The 20,286-nt window shown below is 49.2% G+C and overlaps 1 protein-coding gene across 4 annotated transcripts in view; it reads left to right on the top strand.

Annotated features, from left to right (window-relative positions):
- Window positions 1-10,806, top strand: part of MYO18B (myosin XVIIIB) — a 67,660-nt gene extending 56,854 nt beyond the window's left edge. For 2 of the 4 annotated variants that reach the window (XM_074554341.1, XM_074554344.1), the window contains exons 42-43: window positions 3,782-5,031; window positions 5,776-6,458. In XM_074554341.1, coding sequence (XP_074410442.1) covers window positions 3,782-5,030 — 1,249 coding nt within the window. In that variant the 3' untranslated portion in view covers window position 5,031; window positions 5,776-6,458. Of the gene's footprint in view, window positions 1-3,781; window positions 5,032-5,775; window positions 6,459-7,903 lie in introns of those variants that run through there. The other 2 variants (XM_074554343.1, XM_074554342.1) reach the window with 2 other exon arrangements.
- Window positions 10,807-20,286: the final 9,480 nt, after the last annotated feature.

Below are 20,286 nucleotides of genomic sequence, written 5' to 3' on the forward strand. Positions count from 1 at the left end.
TTGAGAGGAATTTCCTCATGGAAAGGGTGGTCAGGCCTTGGCAGGGGCTGCCCAGGGAGGTTTGGAGTCCCCATCCCTAAGGAAGGTGGCACTCAGCGCTCTGGGCTGGGTGACAAGGTGGGGATTGGATTCCTGGATTCCTGTCCAGCCTCGGTGATTCTGGGATTTTGGAGTTTGCTGGGCTGCCTGTAGCCTTTGTCCTGAGCCCAAATCAAATTGTCCTGAGCCCTGGCCACAGTGTGAGCATCTCCCTCTGTCCTGGGGCTTGTGAAGGGCAGATTGCAAATGCTGGTGTGGGAGCTGCTGTGTTAGGCTGCAGCTCATCTAGGATGGAAATCGAGAGAGGAGGGGATGAAATGCAAACAAACAGGAGACGAGACTGGAGGTAATAAAAACGAGATCAGGGAAACGAGCTCTTCCTTATTAAGATTCCTTTGTCTTACACAAGCTCCCAGTAATGAAAAACGAGTTCTGCTCGTGTTGGCTGCTCCGCACCACATCTGGGCTGTTTGCTGAACAAACAGCTGCCAAGAGCCAGAGGAGAGCAGGCAGCTCTTATCACCCCTGTGCTTACAGGAGGGAGAGCTTTGATTAACGTTGCCTTTAATTCTCTGCTATTTAAATTCCTTGTACAAAACGCTGGCCGGCAGAGCTAAGCCTCTATAAATATGACACAGCTCAGGGTTGTGATAAATATGATTTTTTTTTATTATTAAGAAGGCAATTTAAAAGTTTATGTATTTATTGTGGCCCTTTCCAGGCAGGTCAGGGTTGTGCTGTGATGGGAGGTTATCCAGGGGTGCAGTCAGGGTGCACAGCTCAGGATCTGCTTCTCCATCCTGCATCCCACAGGATTGGGGCATCCACAGCCCCAGGATCACCCTGGCAGCAATTCCCCTCCCACCTTGGTTGACAAAACCAGGAGCCCTGGTCCCAAGGCTGCTGGGGATCCGACAGGTTTATTTTTAACCACGACTGTGTCAGAAGCAAATCATTACGTGGGAAACTGGGAGCTCTTGTGTAGATGATGGTGTGACAAGAAAATCCTCTCCTGACAGAAATGAGGCCAGTGTCTCTCCCCTCCCTGAAACTGTCTTGGGTTTTATTTATCAGCTCCCAGGAAAAGCATCCCAGCCACACTTTCGGCCCTGGTCATGTGTTGCAAAGCATGTGTGGATTTTATTGTATAAATGATTTCAGCTGGTATAATTGTAATCATGCTAATTGCTATGTAATCTTCACTAATTATTGTTGTATGTCATTTGGTTTGGTGTGAATGGCAGATTGCAGAGCTCTGTTGGCTTCCAGGTGCCTCCCAGGCATCTTTTGCTGGGAAAAGATGGGAAAATCATCTTCCCCGAGGATGCTGGAGGAGCAGGGCTCTGCTCAGGGCTGGAGGGGCTCAGGGTCCTGCCTCCCATGGCTTCACCTTCTTTTGGGGCTGCCTGTGCCTTCCTGGGGTCACTCTGAGCCTTGGGAATTCATGCTGGGAATCAGAGAGGGATTTAGGGATGAGCAGAGGCTCTTGTGTCCTGCCTTGTGAGGAGGATGAGGAAGATGAGCCATGATTTTGGAGGGAATAAGGGAACAGTTAGAGAAACAAATCATGGAATGGTTGTCGTGGGAAAGAACCTTAAAAATCATCCAGTCCCATCCCCTGCCATGGGCAAGGACATCTATCCATTATCCAGTTGCTCTGAACTCTCTCCAGCCTGGTCTTGGACACTTCCAGGGATCCAGGGACAGCCACAGCTTCTGTGGGCACCCTGTGCCAGGGCCTCACCACCCTCACAGGGAAGAATTTCATTCCAATATCCCATCCAGCCCCGCCTCTGGCAGTTTAATGGATGCAGAAAATGGGAACTTTTGGGAGAGACAAGGATGGATGGGGCAGTTTTGGCCTTTCACTGGAAACCAGGGCATGGAGAGTGTGAAGTCCCTGCTTGGACTCTGAGGCAGTCATGGAAGCTGGAACCACCCCACCTTTGGAACAATCCCACCTTTGGAAAAGTCCCACCTTTGCAGCTTTCACTCCATTTCAGACCCTGAAGATATTCAGGAAAGCATCCCCTGTCAGTCATGTTGAACAGGACAATAAATACAGCGTGTTCAGTCCTTGTTCACAGCCCATTAGTGGTTCTCACATCTCCACTCACTTTTATCTCAGCCTTAAAACCCAAATAAAAACCCTGATGCCGGTGTTTAATTTATGAAAGCCATTCATGCAGCACACAGGTTACAATATTATTTGGAAACGTGCAGAATGAATGGAGCAATTTCTGTACAAAACCTCACCGAAGGATTACACCAGCCGTTTAAGTAAGATGCAATTTAGGGTCCTAAAATCCAGCATTATTGAAATGTCTCAAACTATTAATCAGCTGTGGTGCTTCAGCAGTGTCAGCATGGGACGGGCCTGAAGGGTGCAGTGGTTCAGGGAGATGAAATCTCTGGTTAATTCCTTAATAATAAAGAGATTTAAGCTGGTTAAACCGGCAGGGAAAGGCAGTGGGTGCCAGTTTAGGAGGGCACCTCTGTGCCCTGGGCTGTGCCAGTGGGCACTGGGAAGCTGGAGCTGCTCCACTGCCCCTTCCCTTCTGCAATCCCGCATTTCCCAGCTCTGGAGTTCGTTTTCAGCCCATCTCAAATGTGAATTATTTCACGGGTCAGCAGCAGAGCCTGGTCCGAGCGAGCGTCCCGGAATTCTCCCCTCCCACCCCATTCCCATGGCAACAGCGGCATTCCCAGGGCAGGAACCTTCATCATTGCTGCTCCCTCCCAGAGATTCCTTTGCTCTTTGGGTCCTGCTGCTTTGCTCTGCCCTGTTCCCTCTTTTTCCCTCCTCCTTTCTTTCCCAAATTCCCATCCCAGTAAGGCCGGATCTCATTTCCCTCTGCTGAGCAGTGATGGGGTACCTGGGAGTGGGGACACTGCCAAAACAAATGCTTGGAGGGGATCAAAAAGTGTCAAAATGCTTGGAGGGGATCACTAAGCAGGGGCTTGGTGACACCAGTGACCCCAAGCCCACTGGTGGCTGCAGTCCCCCCATCCCTGTGGCAGGTGGATCACATGTGGTTCCTGCACCATCCCTGGTTTGGGATGTGATCCCTTGTGTGGCCATCCCTCCTCACTGTGCCGGAGCATCAGATTCAGGTGTAGCAGGGCTCCTGTTTGAGCAGCAGCCTGGGTGAAACATGCCCAGCAATAACACTGAGATGTGTCGGGGGTGCGCTGCGACCTGCTTTCATAAAATTTTAGTGAATAATCTTTGGCTTTGACAGGAATAAAATAAATCCTACATATTGCTGTAATCTGTCAAGAAGAAGGATATTTGGAGGTAAGTGCTGGCTTGGCAGAGCTGAAGCTGGTCACACCACCAGGAATTATCCAGGCTTGCTGACCTGGGCTTATTTGAGATAAAATCCTTGGGCATTGCCCAACTGCTGGAAGCAGCAGTGAGTTCATCCCGAGACTCCCATGGCAATGCCAGCTTTCCACTGCTTTTTGTCCTTCCCGGATGACATCCCCGTCACTGGGAACCCCACAAGCTAAACTAACACGGGTTTATCTGACATTGGCAGGGGGTTTTTACAAACCACAAACGGGACGGGACTGCTGTGGAACGCGCCTTGAGCTGTTTATTTTTCAGCATCAGTCTCATGACATGATTATGTCAATGGGAAGACGACAGCAGCTCGCATCTCAGCCAGCAGACAAAGAACTTGATGTTACAACTTACTTTATGAGTTTCTTAACTTATTCCCACATTTCTCTTGTTCAGGGTGAGCAGAGACACCAAGGACCCCGCTCCGAGCCGCCCTCTTTCCTCCCGGAGCTCTGCCCGCCCCACCGAGGCTGCGGACCCCGGCAGCACAACGAGTCCCCTGCTGGCGGCCAGAAGACGGGAATTTGGAAAACCTCAGGCAGAAGAAGAGGGGCTGGAGAGCCCAAAGAAGCCGGTGGATAGGATAGGAGACACATCCCCATCGCTGCTGCGCGGGGCGTCCCCGCCGGTGCCCAGCCGGAGGAGGCTCTCGGTGGCATCCGGGTCGGTCTCGGTGGCATCAGGGTCGCTCTCGGTGTCATCGGGGTCGGTCCCGGTGGGCTCGGGGCCGGTGCCCAGCTCTGCCGCCCTCTCCGAGTACGTGGAGGAGCTGCGACGGCAGCGGGAGCCGGGTTTGGGGGACGCGTCCCCGCTGCCCATTTACCGCACCACCGGTGCCGCGGCTCTGCGGCGCCCCAGGGCTGCCCTGGAGGAGCCCCCGGGGAGGCTGGAGGGGGACCGGGCAGGGGATGGAGAGGGAGCTGGTGCCAGCCTCACCCGCTCCTCCAGCCTGCGCAGCATGGCCTCGGAGCCGGCCGGGCCCTCGCGTTCTCCAGTGCTCAAAAAGGCATCGAAATTCGGCTCCTACGAGTCCCTCCTGCCGGGCCTGGACGGCTCCGGCCGCCGGCCGAGCTCCCCGGCTGCGGGGATGGAGGTGCCGCGGCTGAGCTCCTGGAGGAGCTGCCTGGAGCCCTCGCTGGAGGACGTGGAGCTGGGCAAGGAGCCGGAGGGATTGCTGGGCGAGGGGAAAGGGAGCGACCCCTTCAGCTGGAGAATCCCCACCCTCAACTACGAGAGGAGAACCAAGGTTGACTTCGATGATTTCGTGCCGGCCATCCGCAAGTCGCCCTCGGCCAGCAGCCTGGGCAGAGCCCGCAGGGACCGGAGGGAGCACCGGGCCCTCACCGTGCGCTTCGAGGACGAGGCCATCGCCTCGGGCAGCCTGGAGCCCTCCGACACCAAGGGCACGGCCAAGGGCAGGGAAGAGCCCGGGGATGTCTCCGACGCCTCCTCATCCTCGGGCTCGCAGCGCTCCGCCCGCAGCGCCGACAGCGTCAAGCGGCGGCCGCAGCCCCCGAGGGCGGCCGGGGAGGGCTCCAGCGGCAGGGCCGGCAGCCAGGGCAGCGCCGTGAGCCGCCGAGCCGAGGCCGAGGGCAGGGAGGACGATGTCAGCAGCATCATGAAGAAATATCTGGGCAAAGAGTAAGGTAAGCGTGCTAGGCAGCGATGTGGGGTGCTGGCCCTGAGGGTCGTTGGCTGTGCTGGTGCTGGGGAGTGTGTAGGGACAGGATAGCTCAGGACAGCAGGAGTCCCCGTGCTCATTTTGATGTCTCAGAGCATCCCAGGGCTGCCAGGGTGTCCCTCGGGGTGTGTGGCACTGGGATTGTTCACTCCTTGCCTTTGCACCTTTGGAGCTGCAATGGAGACACTGATGGTGCCAGGGACAGCCCCAGAGGCATCTACAGCACCAGTTCGGAATTCACTGGGGTTTCCCAAAACGAGCATCAATCAGCTGCCACCCCAGCATATGGCAGACTCATCCCCCCAAGCACTCCCTCCTCAGGGGCCCAAGTTTCTTTTGGGTGATTTTATTTCTTGGTGATTAGAAGTCAACTCAGGCTGGACACTGGGGGTTCCCTCTCTGGAGGATGGGGCTCCTACATGGCCCAGACATCCTTCCCCCAGTCCTCAGCAGCCTCCGACACCCACTTGGATGCCATGTCTGGATTGCAACTGACACTTGGAGAATTAGGATTTATTGCTGCAATCCAGGTTTGAAAGCAGAGTCCCTAATGAATGCGCCACAACTGTAATTAAGTGTTTAAAATAGATTAGAAAAACATTTTGTAAAACCATTGCCTTTAGAGTAACTTATTGGATGTCAAGCTGTGACCAAATTGACTAAGCCAACACGCGAAGGGAGCGCATGTTAATAAAACATTTCTTTCCAGGAAGCAAATTTGCATAATGCAGCGTCCCAATTTCTGCAGGATCCGATTCCATCGAGCCCCAACCTGCAGTGACGAGAAGCCACGTTGAGCAGCATCCCTGCTCCTGGCAGAACCACCTCACGTGAGCAGAGACTGCAAAAGGCTCCACAGAAGTCATGGGATGGTTCTACAAACTTATTTTGGTCCTGGACATACCGTGGTTTCCTCATGCTCCTGCCCCATTTCCCAGCTTTGCTCAGGGCCAGCCGCGGGGAAAAGGACTTTCCTGTTCTCCTGCAGTTGTTTGACTTGGGAGTTGGTGCTTAAATTCAATCCCAGCGGCTGCCACAGATGCTGAGGATGTGCCATGGCCTGGGAAAGCTGCTTTGAGAGGAGCTGGGAGGACATCAAACCCCTCCTTTGTAATGCAGAGCTGCAGCCCAGGTGTCTCATCCCACGCTGCACTGCCCAAAAATGCAGCTAATCCTGAGTATGCTCTTGGGTCTCAGTGTGACACCCAGCAACAGCAGAGCTCTGAAACTTATATAATTCCACAGGTATTTGATGGATCCATCTGTGTTTCCATGGCTGCAGCCTGTGGGGGACACCTGGGCACATCCCAGAGGCTTGCAAGGCACTTGGGTGATGGAGGGGCTCTATTTAATGTCTGCTTGGTTTTTACAATAAAATATTTGCTTCTTTGACATGCAGGTCCCTTCTGGTTATTCCTTTCCCCACAGTAGGCTCACGTCTGTGGAAATTGTGCAGTGCAGAGCTGAGCACCTCCTTCCACAAAAAACCCTCTTTTCTCAGCCTCCCCCTTCTTTCCTAGAAGAGATCCAAACTTATTCCTTGATCAGAGCTTTGGGGCAAAAGGATGCACAATGTCCATGCACAAATCTCTCCCCTCCATCACGGATTTCCAAGCCATTTGCTTGGCTAGGAAATTTCCACCAATTTGCACATTCTCCTGGGACCCCTGTGGGACAGCCACAGGGCAGTGGCAGCTTGAAAGGCCGGTTGGGCACTGTTCAGCATTTTGTTTTGCCTGTTGTATTCCTCACCTTCACTTCTCATTTAAGGCAGGGCCTTGCAGCAAGCAGCACTTCCCTTGTCAGCGATGGATGAGGGCTCACATCAGCGCTTTGCTCAGCAATTCCCGGCCGTTCCCGGCGGCTCCGCAGGGCTGGCAGCCTGGCAGGGGGCAGGGTGACATTCCTCCTGCTCCCACGTGTCCCTTGCGGGACGTGTGCCTCATGCAAGAAGGCAGCAGATGAAGAAATTGCCTCTAATTAGTGTTAAATTGGTCTTTTTTTAAAACGATTCCCCTATTTCTGGGAGGAAAAAAGCAAGTGCTTTTCGCTTTGCAGGGAGTATTGCTCCCCAGAGGGATTTCACAGAAGCAGGGAATCACAGAAGGGTTTGGGTGGGAAGAGACCTTAAACATCATCCAGTTCTTCCCCCTGCTATGTGCAGGGACAGCTTCCACTATCTCAGGTTGCTCGAAGCCTCATCCAGCCTGGCCTTGGACACTTCAGAGGATGGGGCAGCCACAGCTTCTCTGCGCACCCTGTGCCAGGGCCTCACCACGCTCACAGGGAAGGATTTCCTCCCAATATCCCATCCATCCCTGCCCTCTGGCAGTGGGAAGCCATCCTCCCATGTCTTGTCCCTCCATCCCTTGTCTCAAGTCACTTTTGAGCTCTCCTGGAGCCCCTTTAGGCTCTGGAAGGGCTCTGAGCTCTCCCTGGAGCCTTCTCTTCCCCAGCTCCCCCATCCTGGCTCCTCTGTCTGCCCCAAGCCAGCTGGTGGCACCTGAGGGGAGGGACAGCAGTGGCACCTGGAGAAGGGACACCCAGGAGCAGGAATCCAGTGCTGTCCCACCTTTGGCCTCTGAAGTCCAACTCACAACCACCCACTGGCTGAGGCGTCGCTTTGCAGCCCGTTTTTAATCTCATCTCCAAACGTGACACAAATTGCTCATTATTTGTGGCTGTGGCAAAATGTTTCTTCTGACACAAAGCCTTTGATTTGGAATTACTACAGTGTTGGCTTTGCTGGAAATTAAGCTGTTCCTATTTCAACTTGCGGGAGAGAAGCAGATTTGTGTGTAATACGCTGACTTCTTTCTTTTCCTTTTGCTTTGCAGGACACAAAGGAAATTGCTCTGTCACTTGGAATGGCTGTGCACATCCTTTAATGACAAACCAGGACAAAAACGATGCTTGGCCTGGAGCGTTGCAGGCTCAGTCCAGAGAATTATTTGCCCTTGGAACAGCCAGAGAGCAAAGCTCATGGATGGTGAGACCAAGCCATCCATCAGTGCTAGCTGGTGGAAAATACGGTGTGTGCACAGCACAGGGGGGGAAACTCTGGTTCCTGCTCCCCCTGGGAGGCTCAGGAGACACAAAACTGATGGCTGAGCCAGCCAGGAGCAGGACCACGGCCATTTATAGCCTGGAGTGGGAGGACAGGAGTTATTCCCATTGCCCCTGTATTTTAGCACGTTTCACCTGCTCTCAGCACAAGAGCTTGGCCCTGTGCTGGGGAAGATGAAACAGGAAAGTCTTATAAATATGATGGTCTGGCAAAAGATTTTGAGAATATAGAAACTATAAGTGAGATTAAAATGAAAGCAAGCTTTGAGATACCTCAGTTACTGCACAACTGGAAAACAGTGGTGTGGCCAGCTGAAGGTAATCTCCTTTGGATGAGACAACACACTCTGCTTGCAGACAGCTCCCAAGGGTCAGAGCAGACCCTACAGCTTGGCAGAAGGGGCCCAAAGAGGAGTTTTTAGGGTTTAAAATGTAACACAGTATGGTAATGTAATGATTCTTATAGGCTGTATGGAAATGCCATATGATTTGTATATTGTACTAGATTGGTTTGTGAGAATCAGAATATTCTGAGCTGGGCGAGCTTGGCTGGCATTCCCAGTCCCTGCTGAGCTGGGTACCAGGGCTGGAAACCTCCCTGGTCTCCCCATCACCCCCCTGAACCCAAGCACTTTGCAGGAGCTGAGCATCAAGGAGATCATAGAATTCCTAAGTTGGAAGGGACCCACAGGGATGATGGATCCAGCTCCTGGTCCTGCACCAGACCACCCTGAGAATCCCACCACGTGCCTGAGGTGCTCTGTGGCCTCCTCCAAAGCTCTCAGAGCAATCAGGCGACTCCATTTAGTGCATTTCCAAACAATTAGCTGGTTCTGTGAGCCTTTTTTCCCACAAATAAGCTGCTTTTCCCAGCTCCTGTATCTGTGAATGCTCTTCACAGGGAGCAACAGGCACAAGTTTCCCAAGGATTTTTCCTGGAGAAGATAGTGAGAAACTCAGAGAAGAAGAGAAAACAATTATTATCTGTTTGCTGCTCCTGTTGTCTTGCACATGTGGAATGTGTTCTGGAGATTATTTACCTGAAGTGATTTGTTAATTGGACACCAGTGAAAATTGTTTTAATTCCTTGACCAATTGGATCCACGTGTGTCATAACTGTCTGGGTTTTTCTTTAGTATTCCTTAGTATAGGATCTTTGTAGTATAGTATCTCTTTAGTATGTATTTAGTATAGTATTAGTGTAATATAGAATAGCTTAATAAAGCAATTGCTCAGCCTTCTGAATCATGGAGTCAGAGCACATTATTCCCTGGCTGGGGGATTGCCTGTTTCTATGATAAACACTTGGCTTTGACTCCTAACTCTGCCCAGGGGAATGGGAAGCACCCAGAGCTGCACATTCTCCCCTGGCAGAGCAGCCAGGGTTGTGCTGATGGGTTGGTGGCTCTGGCAGAGGGATGGGGACATGGAACCCCCACCTCTCCTGGGCTGTGTTCAGCTCCTGCCCACGCTGACAGGATTCAATTTCACGGCACTTGGATGCAGGGAGTTAATTCCTGATTGCTGCCATGCACGGAGCCTCTCTGCCATTAAATGTGTCCCTTCCAAAAGGGAGACAGAATTGAAATTATTCTTCCTTGGGGTGGCTCAGCAGCAGTGGCAGCCTCCCCCCTGCCCTGCTCACTGTTTGCTGCTGTGGCTGGGCTTGTTCTCCAGCAGTGGCCAAGGCACCCCAGCACTGGGACTTCCAAATGGGTTTGGAGTGGGGAAATGAGTCTGTGGAGAGATGAGCCAAGAGTTTGGCATGGCGTGGCACTGCAGGAATGGGTGGAGAATGAAAATGGACTGGATTTGCCAAAACAGTGCTGCCTTGGCCACCCTCTCATCCCTGTTCGGATGGAGAGCAGGAACTGCATCCCTGTGCTGTACAGGACCACTGGGGATGACCATAAATCTCCTGTCCCCATCAAAATCAGGATCTTACCCCTGCCCAGGGTGTCCCCCCAGTGCCCATCCCAGCACAAGGCCTGTCAGGAGGAAGGCAGGATGTGCTCCCTGCCTTTCCCCCTCGCTCAGGGCCATCTGTCAGGCTGGGGCTCGTTTTCACCAGGCTGAGCTTTATCCTTATTGAAGTCCCGCTGGGATTGCTGCCTCAGTGCCAGCCAGCCCACACCCTCCCGCCGTGCCGGTGACAAGAGGGTGACAAGAGCGTGCTGAGCTCCAGCCGGGCTCCCGGCAATCCCGGCACAGCCCGGAGCATCCCGAGCATCTGGGGAACAGCAACCACCCCACACCCACACCTCTCCTAGGGGGAAAAAACCCCTGAATTCAAGACAAGGAGTCAGAGTGGGCTCTGGGATGAGGCTCTGCTGGGCTCGGTTTAGGCTGACACTGATCCTGCTGCTCCAGGGGCTGGAAAAGCTGAGATCCAGATGGCAAAGGGGGATGTGGTGGGGCTGTTCAGTGACCTCACCAGGCTGGGATCTGCCCAGGAGCAGAAGGGACAGGGCTGGCCCTGCTATGGATCACCATGTGCCCCTGGGTAGCTCCTGGTCTCTGTCAGTTCAAAATAATGCAGAATTTATAATGCCTATAATGCAGAATATAATGCAGAAAATGCAGACTATGGATTATAAATAGATAATATATATACATTATAAATATATAATATATATAATACATTAGATGAATTAAAATAAATACATTACATGTATTATTTATAATATATCTAATATGATAATTTTTGCATATATATTATAAAGAAACTATTATATATAAATATATGGTGAATACATATTATACATTGTAACATCTTAAAATTACACTGTATATTATATAATACATTATATATTATATATCCTGTGTGATGTATTTTATATGGTAGATACATATTATACATTGATACATCTTAAAATTACATTATATAATACAATATATATTATAGATTGTGTATAGATTTATATAGTTTATATCTATAATGTGCATTATATATATTATATATGTAATGCATTATATGCATTAGAACTATATTAAATATATTATTTATCATATCTCTAATATATTTTTGCATATATATTATAAAGAAACAATATATGGTGAATACATATTATATATTGATACATCTTAAAATTACACTGTATATTGTATAATACATTATATATTCTGTGTGATGTATGGTTATATGGTAGATACATGTTATACATTGATTCATCTTATAATTACATTGTATATTATATAATACAATACATTATATATTATGGATTCTGTGTGATGTGTTTTATTGATGTGTTCTATATTTATATAGAATGCATTATATATTCTGTGTGATGTATTTTATATGGTAGATACATATTATACATTGATACATATTAAAATTACATTGCATATTATATAATACATTATATATTATAGATTCTGTGTGCTGTGTTTTATTGATGTATTCTATATTTATAGAGGAGCTTGCTATGTCATCAAATGACTGATACAGTAGGGGAAAACCACTATAATTATCCTCATTCCATTTTCCACTTTCACTAAGTGTACCTCTGAGGTGTTATAATGGCTATAATTAATTTTTGGTTGTTATTTTGGAGTGCAGGCCCACGCAGGCCTTTCCCACCTATATCCAAGAGACCACTTTTACCACACACCCACAGAAGGCCACCCTGGCCATTAAGGAAAATTGCTGCCAAATGAACTTAATACAAATTAGATTTAGCTGGACAGCCAGTGAACATTCCCAGTAATTTGGATTGTGCTAAATAATTTATGAGAGGACTGAGGGCAGGAGATGGGTCCTCATTTGCTCATCCAGATGATGGAGAGGGCTGGGCATCAACCTCCACACATTGGCCATGGCTTTGGGGGAAAAGTGTTGTTTTTCCCTCAACTCCCAGCCAAGCTGCTCTTTCTGAGTGATGAATTTCTCTGAATCAAAGTCCTGAAAGAACAGCAAGAGCTTAATTACAGTGCAAGGTCTTTGTGCTCGTGTGGCACATTGCAAACCAGCTGGGGAGAGAGCTGCTGCGGCAGGAACCCTCCCAGAGCCTGTGCTGGCACCGGGGTACCTGGAGCAGAGGGAGGCCTTTAAAGGGAATAAAACCCACCCAGCAGAAGCAAATCCCGGATCTGAGGCTCATTTGCATTCCTATTGCAGAGCTCTGGGCTGGCACTGACTCCACAACCCACCCAGGCATCACCCACAGCAAAAATCCAAAACTGGGGCAAAGCGGTGCCGCTGAAAATGCTTTTCCTAAGGAATATTCATGGAGCAGCCAGGGCACCGTGGCTCCTGTGCCTTGGGAGAAGGGTCCCTCAGAGCCAGCCCTGACCCTGAGCTTGTCACACTGCTGCCACTTCCCGCTGATGTGTCAGAAATAGCTCAAGGTCTCGGGGGCTTCGAGACAAAGGTTTGGTACCTGTCCATTTTAATTACTCTCCAACAGCACAGCCTTTGTCAGCTGCCATCCTCAAGGATAAAGCCATCCTGCTCTGCCAGAGCTCCCCAGCATCAGTGGGTGGGATTTCACAGGGATTTGGTCTGCCTGGTGCTGTACAAACACTGCCAGGAGAGGTGCCAGGGAGGGCAGAACAGGGTTTGGTGCTGGGGTGCCCCGGGCAGGCACCGGGAGCAGCACCAGGACGTGGAAGCTCAGCTGAGCACGGGGAGCGTGGGCAGGGATCCAGGGAAACAGGACTCCGTGCTGGAAACCTGAACATGTGCTTTCTGGGAAGTGCCAAGAAAGCAACATTTGGAGGTTAAAGAAATGGCAGAAAACAGACAGATTTTTCCATCCGAAATTCGGAGAAACGCCGACTGCGAGTTTGGCGGAGCCCAAGCTGTGCAGTTTGAATGATTAATTCATTAATATTTATCATATATACAGGGGGATTAGGGCTCCTCAGATGAAAGGTGTCAGTGGCATCATTAGGATGAGGGGCAGAAAGGGGAGCCATGACCCCCATTTGCTCCTGTGGGTTATGGGATGTGCTGGAGGTGCAAACCAGGTGTGTGATGGGAGCACACCTGGAGGTCTCCATGCCCTGATCCCCACTGGAACACACTGTGATATCAGTGCCCCCTCCCCTACCCCAGCTCTGCACCACCCCAATATCTTAACATTGTGGTTTTGAGCCCAAAACACCCTTCAGATTCAATTATTTATTCCTGTGAAATGTGCTTACAACTGCAGAAGGATTTCGCTTAATTGAGAGTGCAGCCAGCATTTTAATAAAACTGTAAAAGGGTGAAACGTGCATAAACAGAAGAAAAGTGTTTAATCTCGGCACAATCACTTGATGTTCATGAGAGCATTTAGCTTCCAATATAGCAAAGCAAATAATACTGAGATCCCACGAGCAAAGAGATATTTTTATCCTTTTGCACAAGCCCTGGGTTTAAATCTGACATTATAATTGTGAATTACGGTAGTCCATTACCATAGCTACAGGAGGCTCTGACCAGCCAGGGGATCATGTTGCTAATGGCTGTCACAGGTTGGCTGTGGTGACAGCGATCCCTTGGGACTGCCATGCCCTGGGTGACACCTCTGAGGTGGTATTGCAGCACATGGCACCACAGGCACAGCATGGGTGTGGGGTCAGCATGGCAAACTTGTGTTGAAGCCACTCCTGGCTGTGTTCTAGAGCTGGGACCAGCACCCTTCTATGCATTAAATATGGGACCAGCACCTCCCTGTGCGTTAAATATGGAGCCAGCACTTTCCTGTGCATTGAATATGGGACCAGCACCTTCCTGTACATTAAATATGGGACCAGCACCCTCCTGTGCCCTGGATATGGGACCAGCACCTTCCTGTGCATTCAATATGGGATCAGCACCCTCCTGTCACTGGATATGGGACCAGCATCCTTCTGTGCATTGAATATGGGACCAGCACCCTCCTTGGCTTCCTCGAAGGTGCTGTTTGAGGGGCTGAGGCTCTCTGAGCCCCACACTGGTCCCCATACCCTCACACCAGTTACAGCAGGCAGCACATCCCCCATCCAGTCCTGTTAATAGCTGGGAGCATCTTGCCTGGGCTCTGGGCTTTGGGATTGCACAGAGCCCATTGGATCTGCTCCCACTGCATCCCTCAGACACCTCTGCAGAAGCAGCAGGAGCCCCTTCCCCACCCCCCTGTGCTGAGCATCCTCCCAGCAGCACCAGGTAGAGGCAGGGAAAAGGAGAGGGAGAACCCCTCCAGTCTGGGATTCAAACTCTGCTCACAGCCTGCTCGCTGAGAAAAGCATTTGTGTGTTGTACCGTAACCAAGGAGACTGGGAACTCAGGGAATGGCCAGTCCCACTTATCAGGAGCTTTTCTTCATCTCTGCTGGCGCACAGGATTGTGCTTGGTTTAATAAAGAGCTCGAAACAGCATCGCCCTTTGCAGACAGAGACAATTCCTCACCAAGGCACTGACGTCCCAGCTGGCATCTGCCCACAGGGAGAGATGGACAGTTCAGGATTCCAGCAGCTGGAATTCCCTGCACTCCTCCAGGCAACAAACTTCCATCCCAGCTGCACAAATTACCAGGAAATTTCCAGGCCAACTTAGAAATCAGTGCAGCCAGCAGCTGGAATTCCCTGCACTCCTCCAATCACCAAACCTCCAGCCCAGCTGCAGGAGTTACCAGGAAATTTCCAGGCAGCTGTCAGGAAATTGGCCATTGGATTCCCCTGGGATCTCTCCAATTTTTGGAGAATGCAGTCTCCCTTTTTATCCAAATTTCCCAGGCACATTTCCCTTCACTCTTTCCCCATTGGCTGAGATGCTTGAGAGATACAGGGAAAGATGGACAGCTCAGAAATCAGTGCAGCCAGCAGCTGGGATTCCCTGCACTCCTCCAGGCACCAAACTTCCAGCCCAGCTGCAGGAATTACCAGGAAATTTCCAGGCCTTGCTAAGGAAGGCTCCTCGTGCCAGCTGGAGTGATTAATTCATTAATATTTATAATGTATACAGGGGGATTTGGGCTCCTCAGATGAAAGGATTTGGGGTGTTGTACCCCTCAAAGGGACTCTGCACTCTGCCCCAGGGACCCCTGGGCTGTGCCCAGAGATGTGGAGAGAGATCACTGGAAAATCCCAGTGGATGCTGCACTGTCACCTCTGTGGCCCCCAGCAAGGTGCTGCTCCTTCCATCCATGGGACAGAGCATTAATTTATTCCTGCCTATCTCAGAGCCTGCTCCTGGGGAGGAAAGCCATTATTTAAACATTAATGCCTTGTGTGGGCTCTCCTGCAATAAAGCAGGAGTGCGGAGGTGTTGAAGGAATTACGTTTTTATTTAATCACGGAGTAATTACAGGACCAGAGCTCTGTGGAGCAGCTGTGATTGACTTCCCAGCTCAGCCCCAGCTCACAGGAAGGGCCAAACTGTCTGACAGCAAACACACAGGGACCACCTCACCCCTGGCATGTCCACTGCAGTGGTGCCACTGCTCAGTGGGCCATAGAAATGCAAAATAGAAAAATATAAATAGATAAAATATATAGCAATAAATATAGAAATAAATATACAAATAAATATATAAATAAATACAAATGTAAATGTAAACATAAATACAAATATATAGAAATAAATAGATAGGTAAACATATAGATAAATGTAAATAAATAAATAAATAAATATAAATATATAGCAATAGTTACAGCAATAAATCTAGAATTAAAGATATAGATATAGAATTAATTCTAAATCTAAATCTAAATCTATGTAAATATATATTATAAATGATATTATATTATTGTTATTTATATATTATTTAATATATTATATATTACATTATATATAAATTCACATCATAAATTTATATTTTCTAAACATAACAGAAATATAAATATAAATATAAATATAAATATAAATATAAATATAAATATAAATATAAATATAAATATAAATCTGTGCATTTAGTTATGGTGTCCTGCAAGGACAGCCCCAGCTCAGACAGGCTCTGTTTCCAGGTTTTGCACCAGGGAGCTGCAGCCCCACGACCCAGAGCAGGTCCCTGGGGATGCTTCAAGACCATTCTCTAAATTCCAAATTTTTCACTTAGCAGAAGGCAAAGGAATTGCCCCAAGGCTGACAAGTGTAAGAGCATGGCTTGTGGCAGGACCAGCCTCACTGGGAACAGGAATATGCTGGGAAATGTCTCTTCTTCCCATACCATGGCAATTACTTGAATCTGCCTTAAAAATTCCACCAGTTTTATCAAAAAAATATGATTTTGAGGCGAGAGTGTTCTGCAGGGTCTGGGAGCACAGGCAGTAAATTCTTCCAGTTGTTTTTTGCTCATCTGAAGCTTTTCCTTCAGAAAAAACACCCTGACTTAATTTGAAAACTTCAAGAGGCTGAGAAAGCATCACTTCCCCTTGATAATTCGTTCCAGTGGTTAATTACCTCGCTATTAGAAATGTGTCTTTTGTTCTAATTTAAATGTGTCTGGCTCCAGCTTCCAGTTGTTGGCTCTCTTGTGCTTTCCCGGCTGGATTAAAGGGCCCTTTCAGAGCTTGCTGTATCCCAGGAACATTTTTGCAGAGCGGATTCCAGGTACCTCTGGATCCTCCTTGGCCAAACCCCAGGGGCTTCACTCCCTCCTTGCCTTTCAGTGCTGTTTTTTTCAGTTCCTCAGAGAATTCTCCCTCTTTTATTCACCATCTCCTGTTTGCCAAACCCCTCTTTAATGAAGCACATTTCCCAGCCTTGCATGGAATTTTCCCCTCGGTCCCACAGGTGCATCAGGACCACAGCAAGGCCCTAAACCTCACCAGGGCTGTGCTGGACCCTCCTCCAGCCTTGGAGGGTGTCAGAGCCCTGGGAATGCCTGTGGAGCTGCTTTTGCTCCTCCAACCTCTAAATTATTTCCACATTTGATCTTTTCTGGGACGCAGCCTCCCAGTTAGTGAGCGTGGCCTACATTTCCTGTGTCTAGATCTCAGCATCGCCTTGGATTCGATTAAAATGTGCTTTTTTCTTGGATGGCAGCAGATTTACCCAGGAATCCAGATTCCCCTGCTCCCACAGGACACCGTCTCGCCAGCAGTCCCAGAAATCAGGGCTTTTTACCCCAAATTTGTGGGATGGGAAGTGTTTCTTCATCCCAGAGAACCACCCTGGGCATGGAGCCATCAGCTCCTGGGTGCTGCTGCCAGCACTAACAGGTTTAGCATCAGCCCCATGGCTGATTTAAGGATTAAGCTCCTTAGAGGGAGCAGTGCTGGCTTTGTGGGAAGATCAGGGCTCAGGGATCCCCCTTCCCATCCCAGCAGCCTGGGAAGCACTGAGGGAATTCCCTGTCACAGACATCTTTCATGAAAAATCCTTTCCTTAGGATTTTTTCCTCCTGAGAAGCTGAAAGGCCTCAGGAACAAAATGTAAACAATGGTTATCTGCTGCTGTGGAATGCAACCAATGTGATTGGTCTCATGTGGCTGTTTCTAATTAATGGCCAATCAAAGTGAGCTGGCTCAAGCCTTTGTTATCATTCCTTCTTCTTCTATTCTTAGCTAGCCTTCTGATGAAATAATTTATTCTATGCTTTTAGTATAGTTTTAATGTAATATATATCATAAAATAATAAATCAAGCCTTCTGAAACATGGAGTCAGATCCTCTTCTCTTCCCTCAACCTGAGACCCCTGTGAACACAGTCACAGCCATGCCACCAGCACATCCTGCTGTGTGAGGGACAGAAGGGTGACAATGCACCCTGCAGGGCTCTGGCTTGGCCACCAGAGCACGGGTGAGGTGGTGCTGCACCACACAGTGCTTCTCCTGGGTTATCCAGCAGTAAATGAGGCTCCTGGGAAGTGCAGGTGGGCGAGCAGAGGGTGCTGGAGGTGCCCTGCAGCTGGATGTCCCAGTATGGGCACAGGAGCAGCCCCATCCCGAGCCGGGCATGCGCCCACGGTGCTGCAGAGCCCAGAGCTGGCACTGGCCCAGCCCTGGCACGGGCCCAGCCCTGCTGGCAGTCACGGGCTGGCTGAGGTGTTCTCAGCAATCAGATGTCACCTCTAACCGTGTCTCCAGCTGGCAGCAGTGGCGTCACAGCTCCATAGGACGGCTCTCAGTGTCCCAGGGTGGTGACAGCAGCAGTGTCCAGCCCTGAGGACACCTGAGCACATGGGCTAATCAATGGTGGTGCCATCACTCAGCCCTAAGGACCCCATTGTCACAGACATCTTTTATGAAAAACCCTTTCCTTAGGACTTTTCCTCCTGAGAAGCTGAGAGGCCTCGGGAACAAGATGTAAACATTGATTATCTGCTGCTGTGGAATGCAACAGGTGGATCTGTGATTGAGCAATGTTGGTTGTTTCTAATTAATGGCCAATCACAGTCAGGTGGCTCAGACAGAGAGTCTGAGACAGCTGCCTTTGTTATTCTTTCTGATTCTATTCTTTGCTTAGCTAGCCTTCTGATGAAACCTTTTCTTCTATTCTGTTAGTATAGTTTTAATATAATATATATAATAAAATAATAAATCAAGCCTTCTGAAACATGGAGTCAGATCTACGTCTCTTCCCTCATCCTAAGACCCCTCTGAACACCGTCACCCCATCCCAGGGGCATTCCTCTCTCCCAGCACAGCCCTGGAGCCACTTCCTTCACCCCCACATTTGGCAGGACTTTGTGTCACCACCTCGTGAGTGTCACAGTGCCAGGTCCCTGTCTGGTGGTGGCTTTTTGATCTGTCCCAGGCGGTGGCTTTTTAATCTCTCCACCCCCCTGGGGACCCTGCAGAGAGCTCCCTGGGAGCGCTCATGGATCCCCCCTTGCTCCTTCTGCCTGGCCAGATGACGAACAGGAAGGGACACCCATGGCAGCAGGAGATGCGGGGGCGTTTCCCAGGCAATGAAAATCCCTGGCAGCTCCTCCGAGCAAAGCTTCAGCTCCCTCCTTCACCAGGCCCAGTCCCTCTGTGCCAGGCACAAAGGGACCTGTGCCGTGCACGGGAGAGTTCATAAATCATCAGTGACTGGCTCAGCTCTCCTCTCACGGATGCTCCTTGTGGAGCTGTCCCCCCTCCTCCTCTAAGGTCTTCCACAGAACCAGCACGAAAGCATTGAGTAAATAAAGATAAGGCTCTTACTCACTGCTGCCCACGTGAATCATCACCTACGTTAGGAAAATTAATCCACAAACATCGGAGGTTTATGTCCAAAAAGGAGACAGAGGAGTCCTTTTACTTTATTCCAATAAAGGGAGAGTCCATGGGGCATTCCCCTGGCATCTCTACAATTTTTGGAGCCTCCTTTTTATCCCAATTTCCCAGCCACATTTCCCTTCTCTCTTTCCCCATTGTCCGAGGTACTTGAGAGGTTCAGACTTCCCAATACACCTGATACCAATGATTCCCCTCTAATGTATAACCCTCCTTTTTAATTTTTAATTCTTACAGAATTTAGGAGTTTTTCTTCCCCATTGTTTCTTTCACCTTTCAATGCCTCATTTCATGTCTCAGCAAACCTAAAGCCTATTTGTAAAAGCAAATATCTTTTTCATTAATCAATCAGTGGAATCCTTTCCATTGCTTCTTTTACCTCTCAGTGCTAGTTTTATCTACCAGCAGACCCATAGATTGTTTGTGTTATAAGAGAATACTACAATTTAATAATTAAGGAAATTTATTAAATAATCAAAATATAAATTCAGAAAAAGCCACGAGCGATTTGACTCTGATCCAGGCAATCAGAGTCAGGGAAACCCTGTGCACCAAAATCCCTGTGGGTCTCCAAATGTCATTTCTAAGGAGTTTGTTTTATACAGTCTTTTGGGTTTCTTTAGCATATTATTGTAGTTTTTTCTTTCTTGCTGCCTCGTTTTTCAGAACTGGTGAATAATTGCTGTAATCCTGTCAGGTGAAAATCGTCTGGGATGAACTTCTGGCATGGAATATTATCTTATTGATGATGCCTATCAAATGCCTCCTGCTGGAGTGTTGTCAGACAAAAAAATCCCCTGAAATATCCATCTCTGGAGACAGTGTTTGAATCCCCATCCTTATCACTTAGCCTATCACTGCTTGTTGCCTGACCCTGGCTTTAGTACACAAAGTGCTGTGGTTTTTAATTTCCTTCAGCAGGAATTATTTTATAACATTTGTAAAGACAAATCCGCCATTCCTCTCAGCTGGGTGGGCAGCCAAGGAAAACGCTCCGTTTTCCCAGACCTCTGCAAACTAAAATAAA

Source organism: Zonotrichia albicollis, chromosome 18 (assembly GCF_047830755.1).
Source record: "Zonotrichia albicollis isolate bZonAlb1 chromosome 18, bZonAlb1.hap1, whole genome shotgun sequence".
In the NCBI taxonomy this organism is placed as follows: Eukaryota; Metazoa; Chordata; class Aves; order Passeriformes; family Passerellidae; genus Zonotrichia; species Zonotrichia albicollis.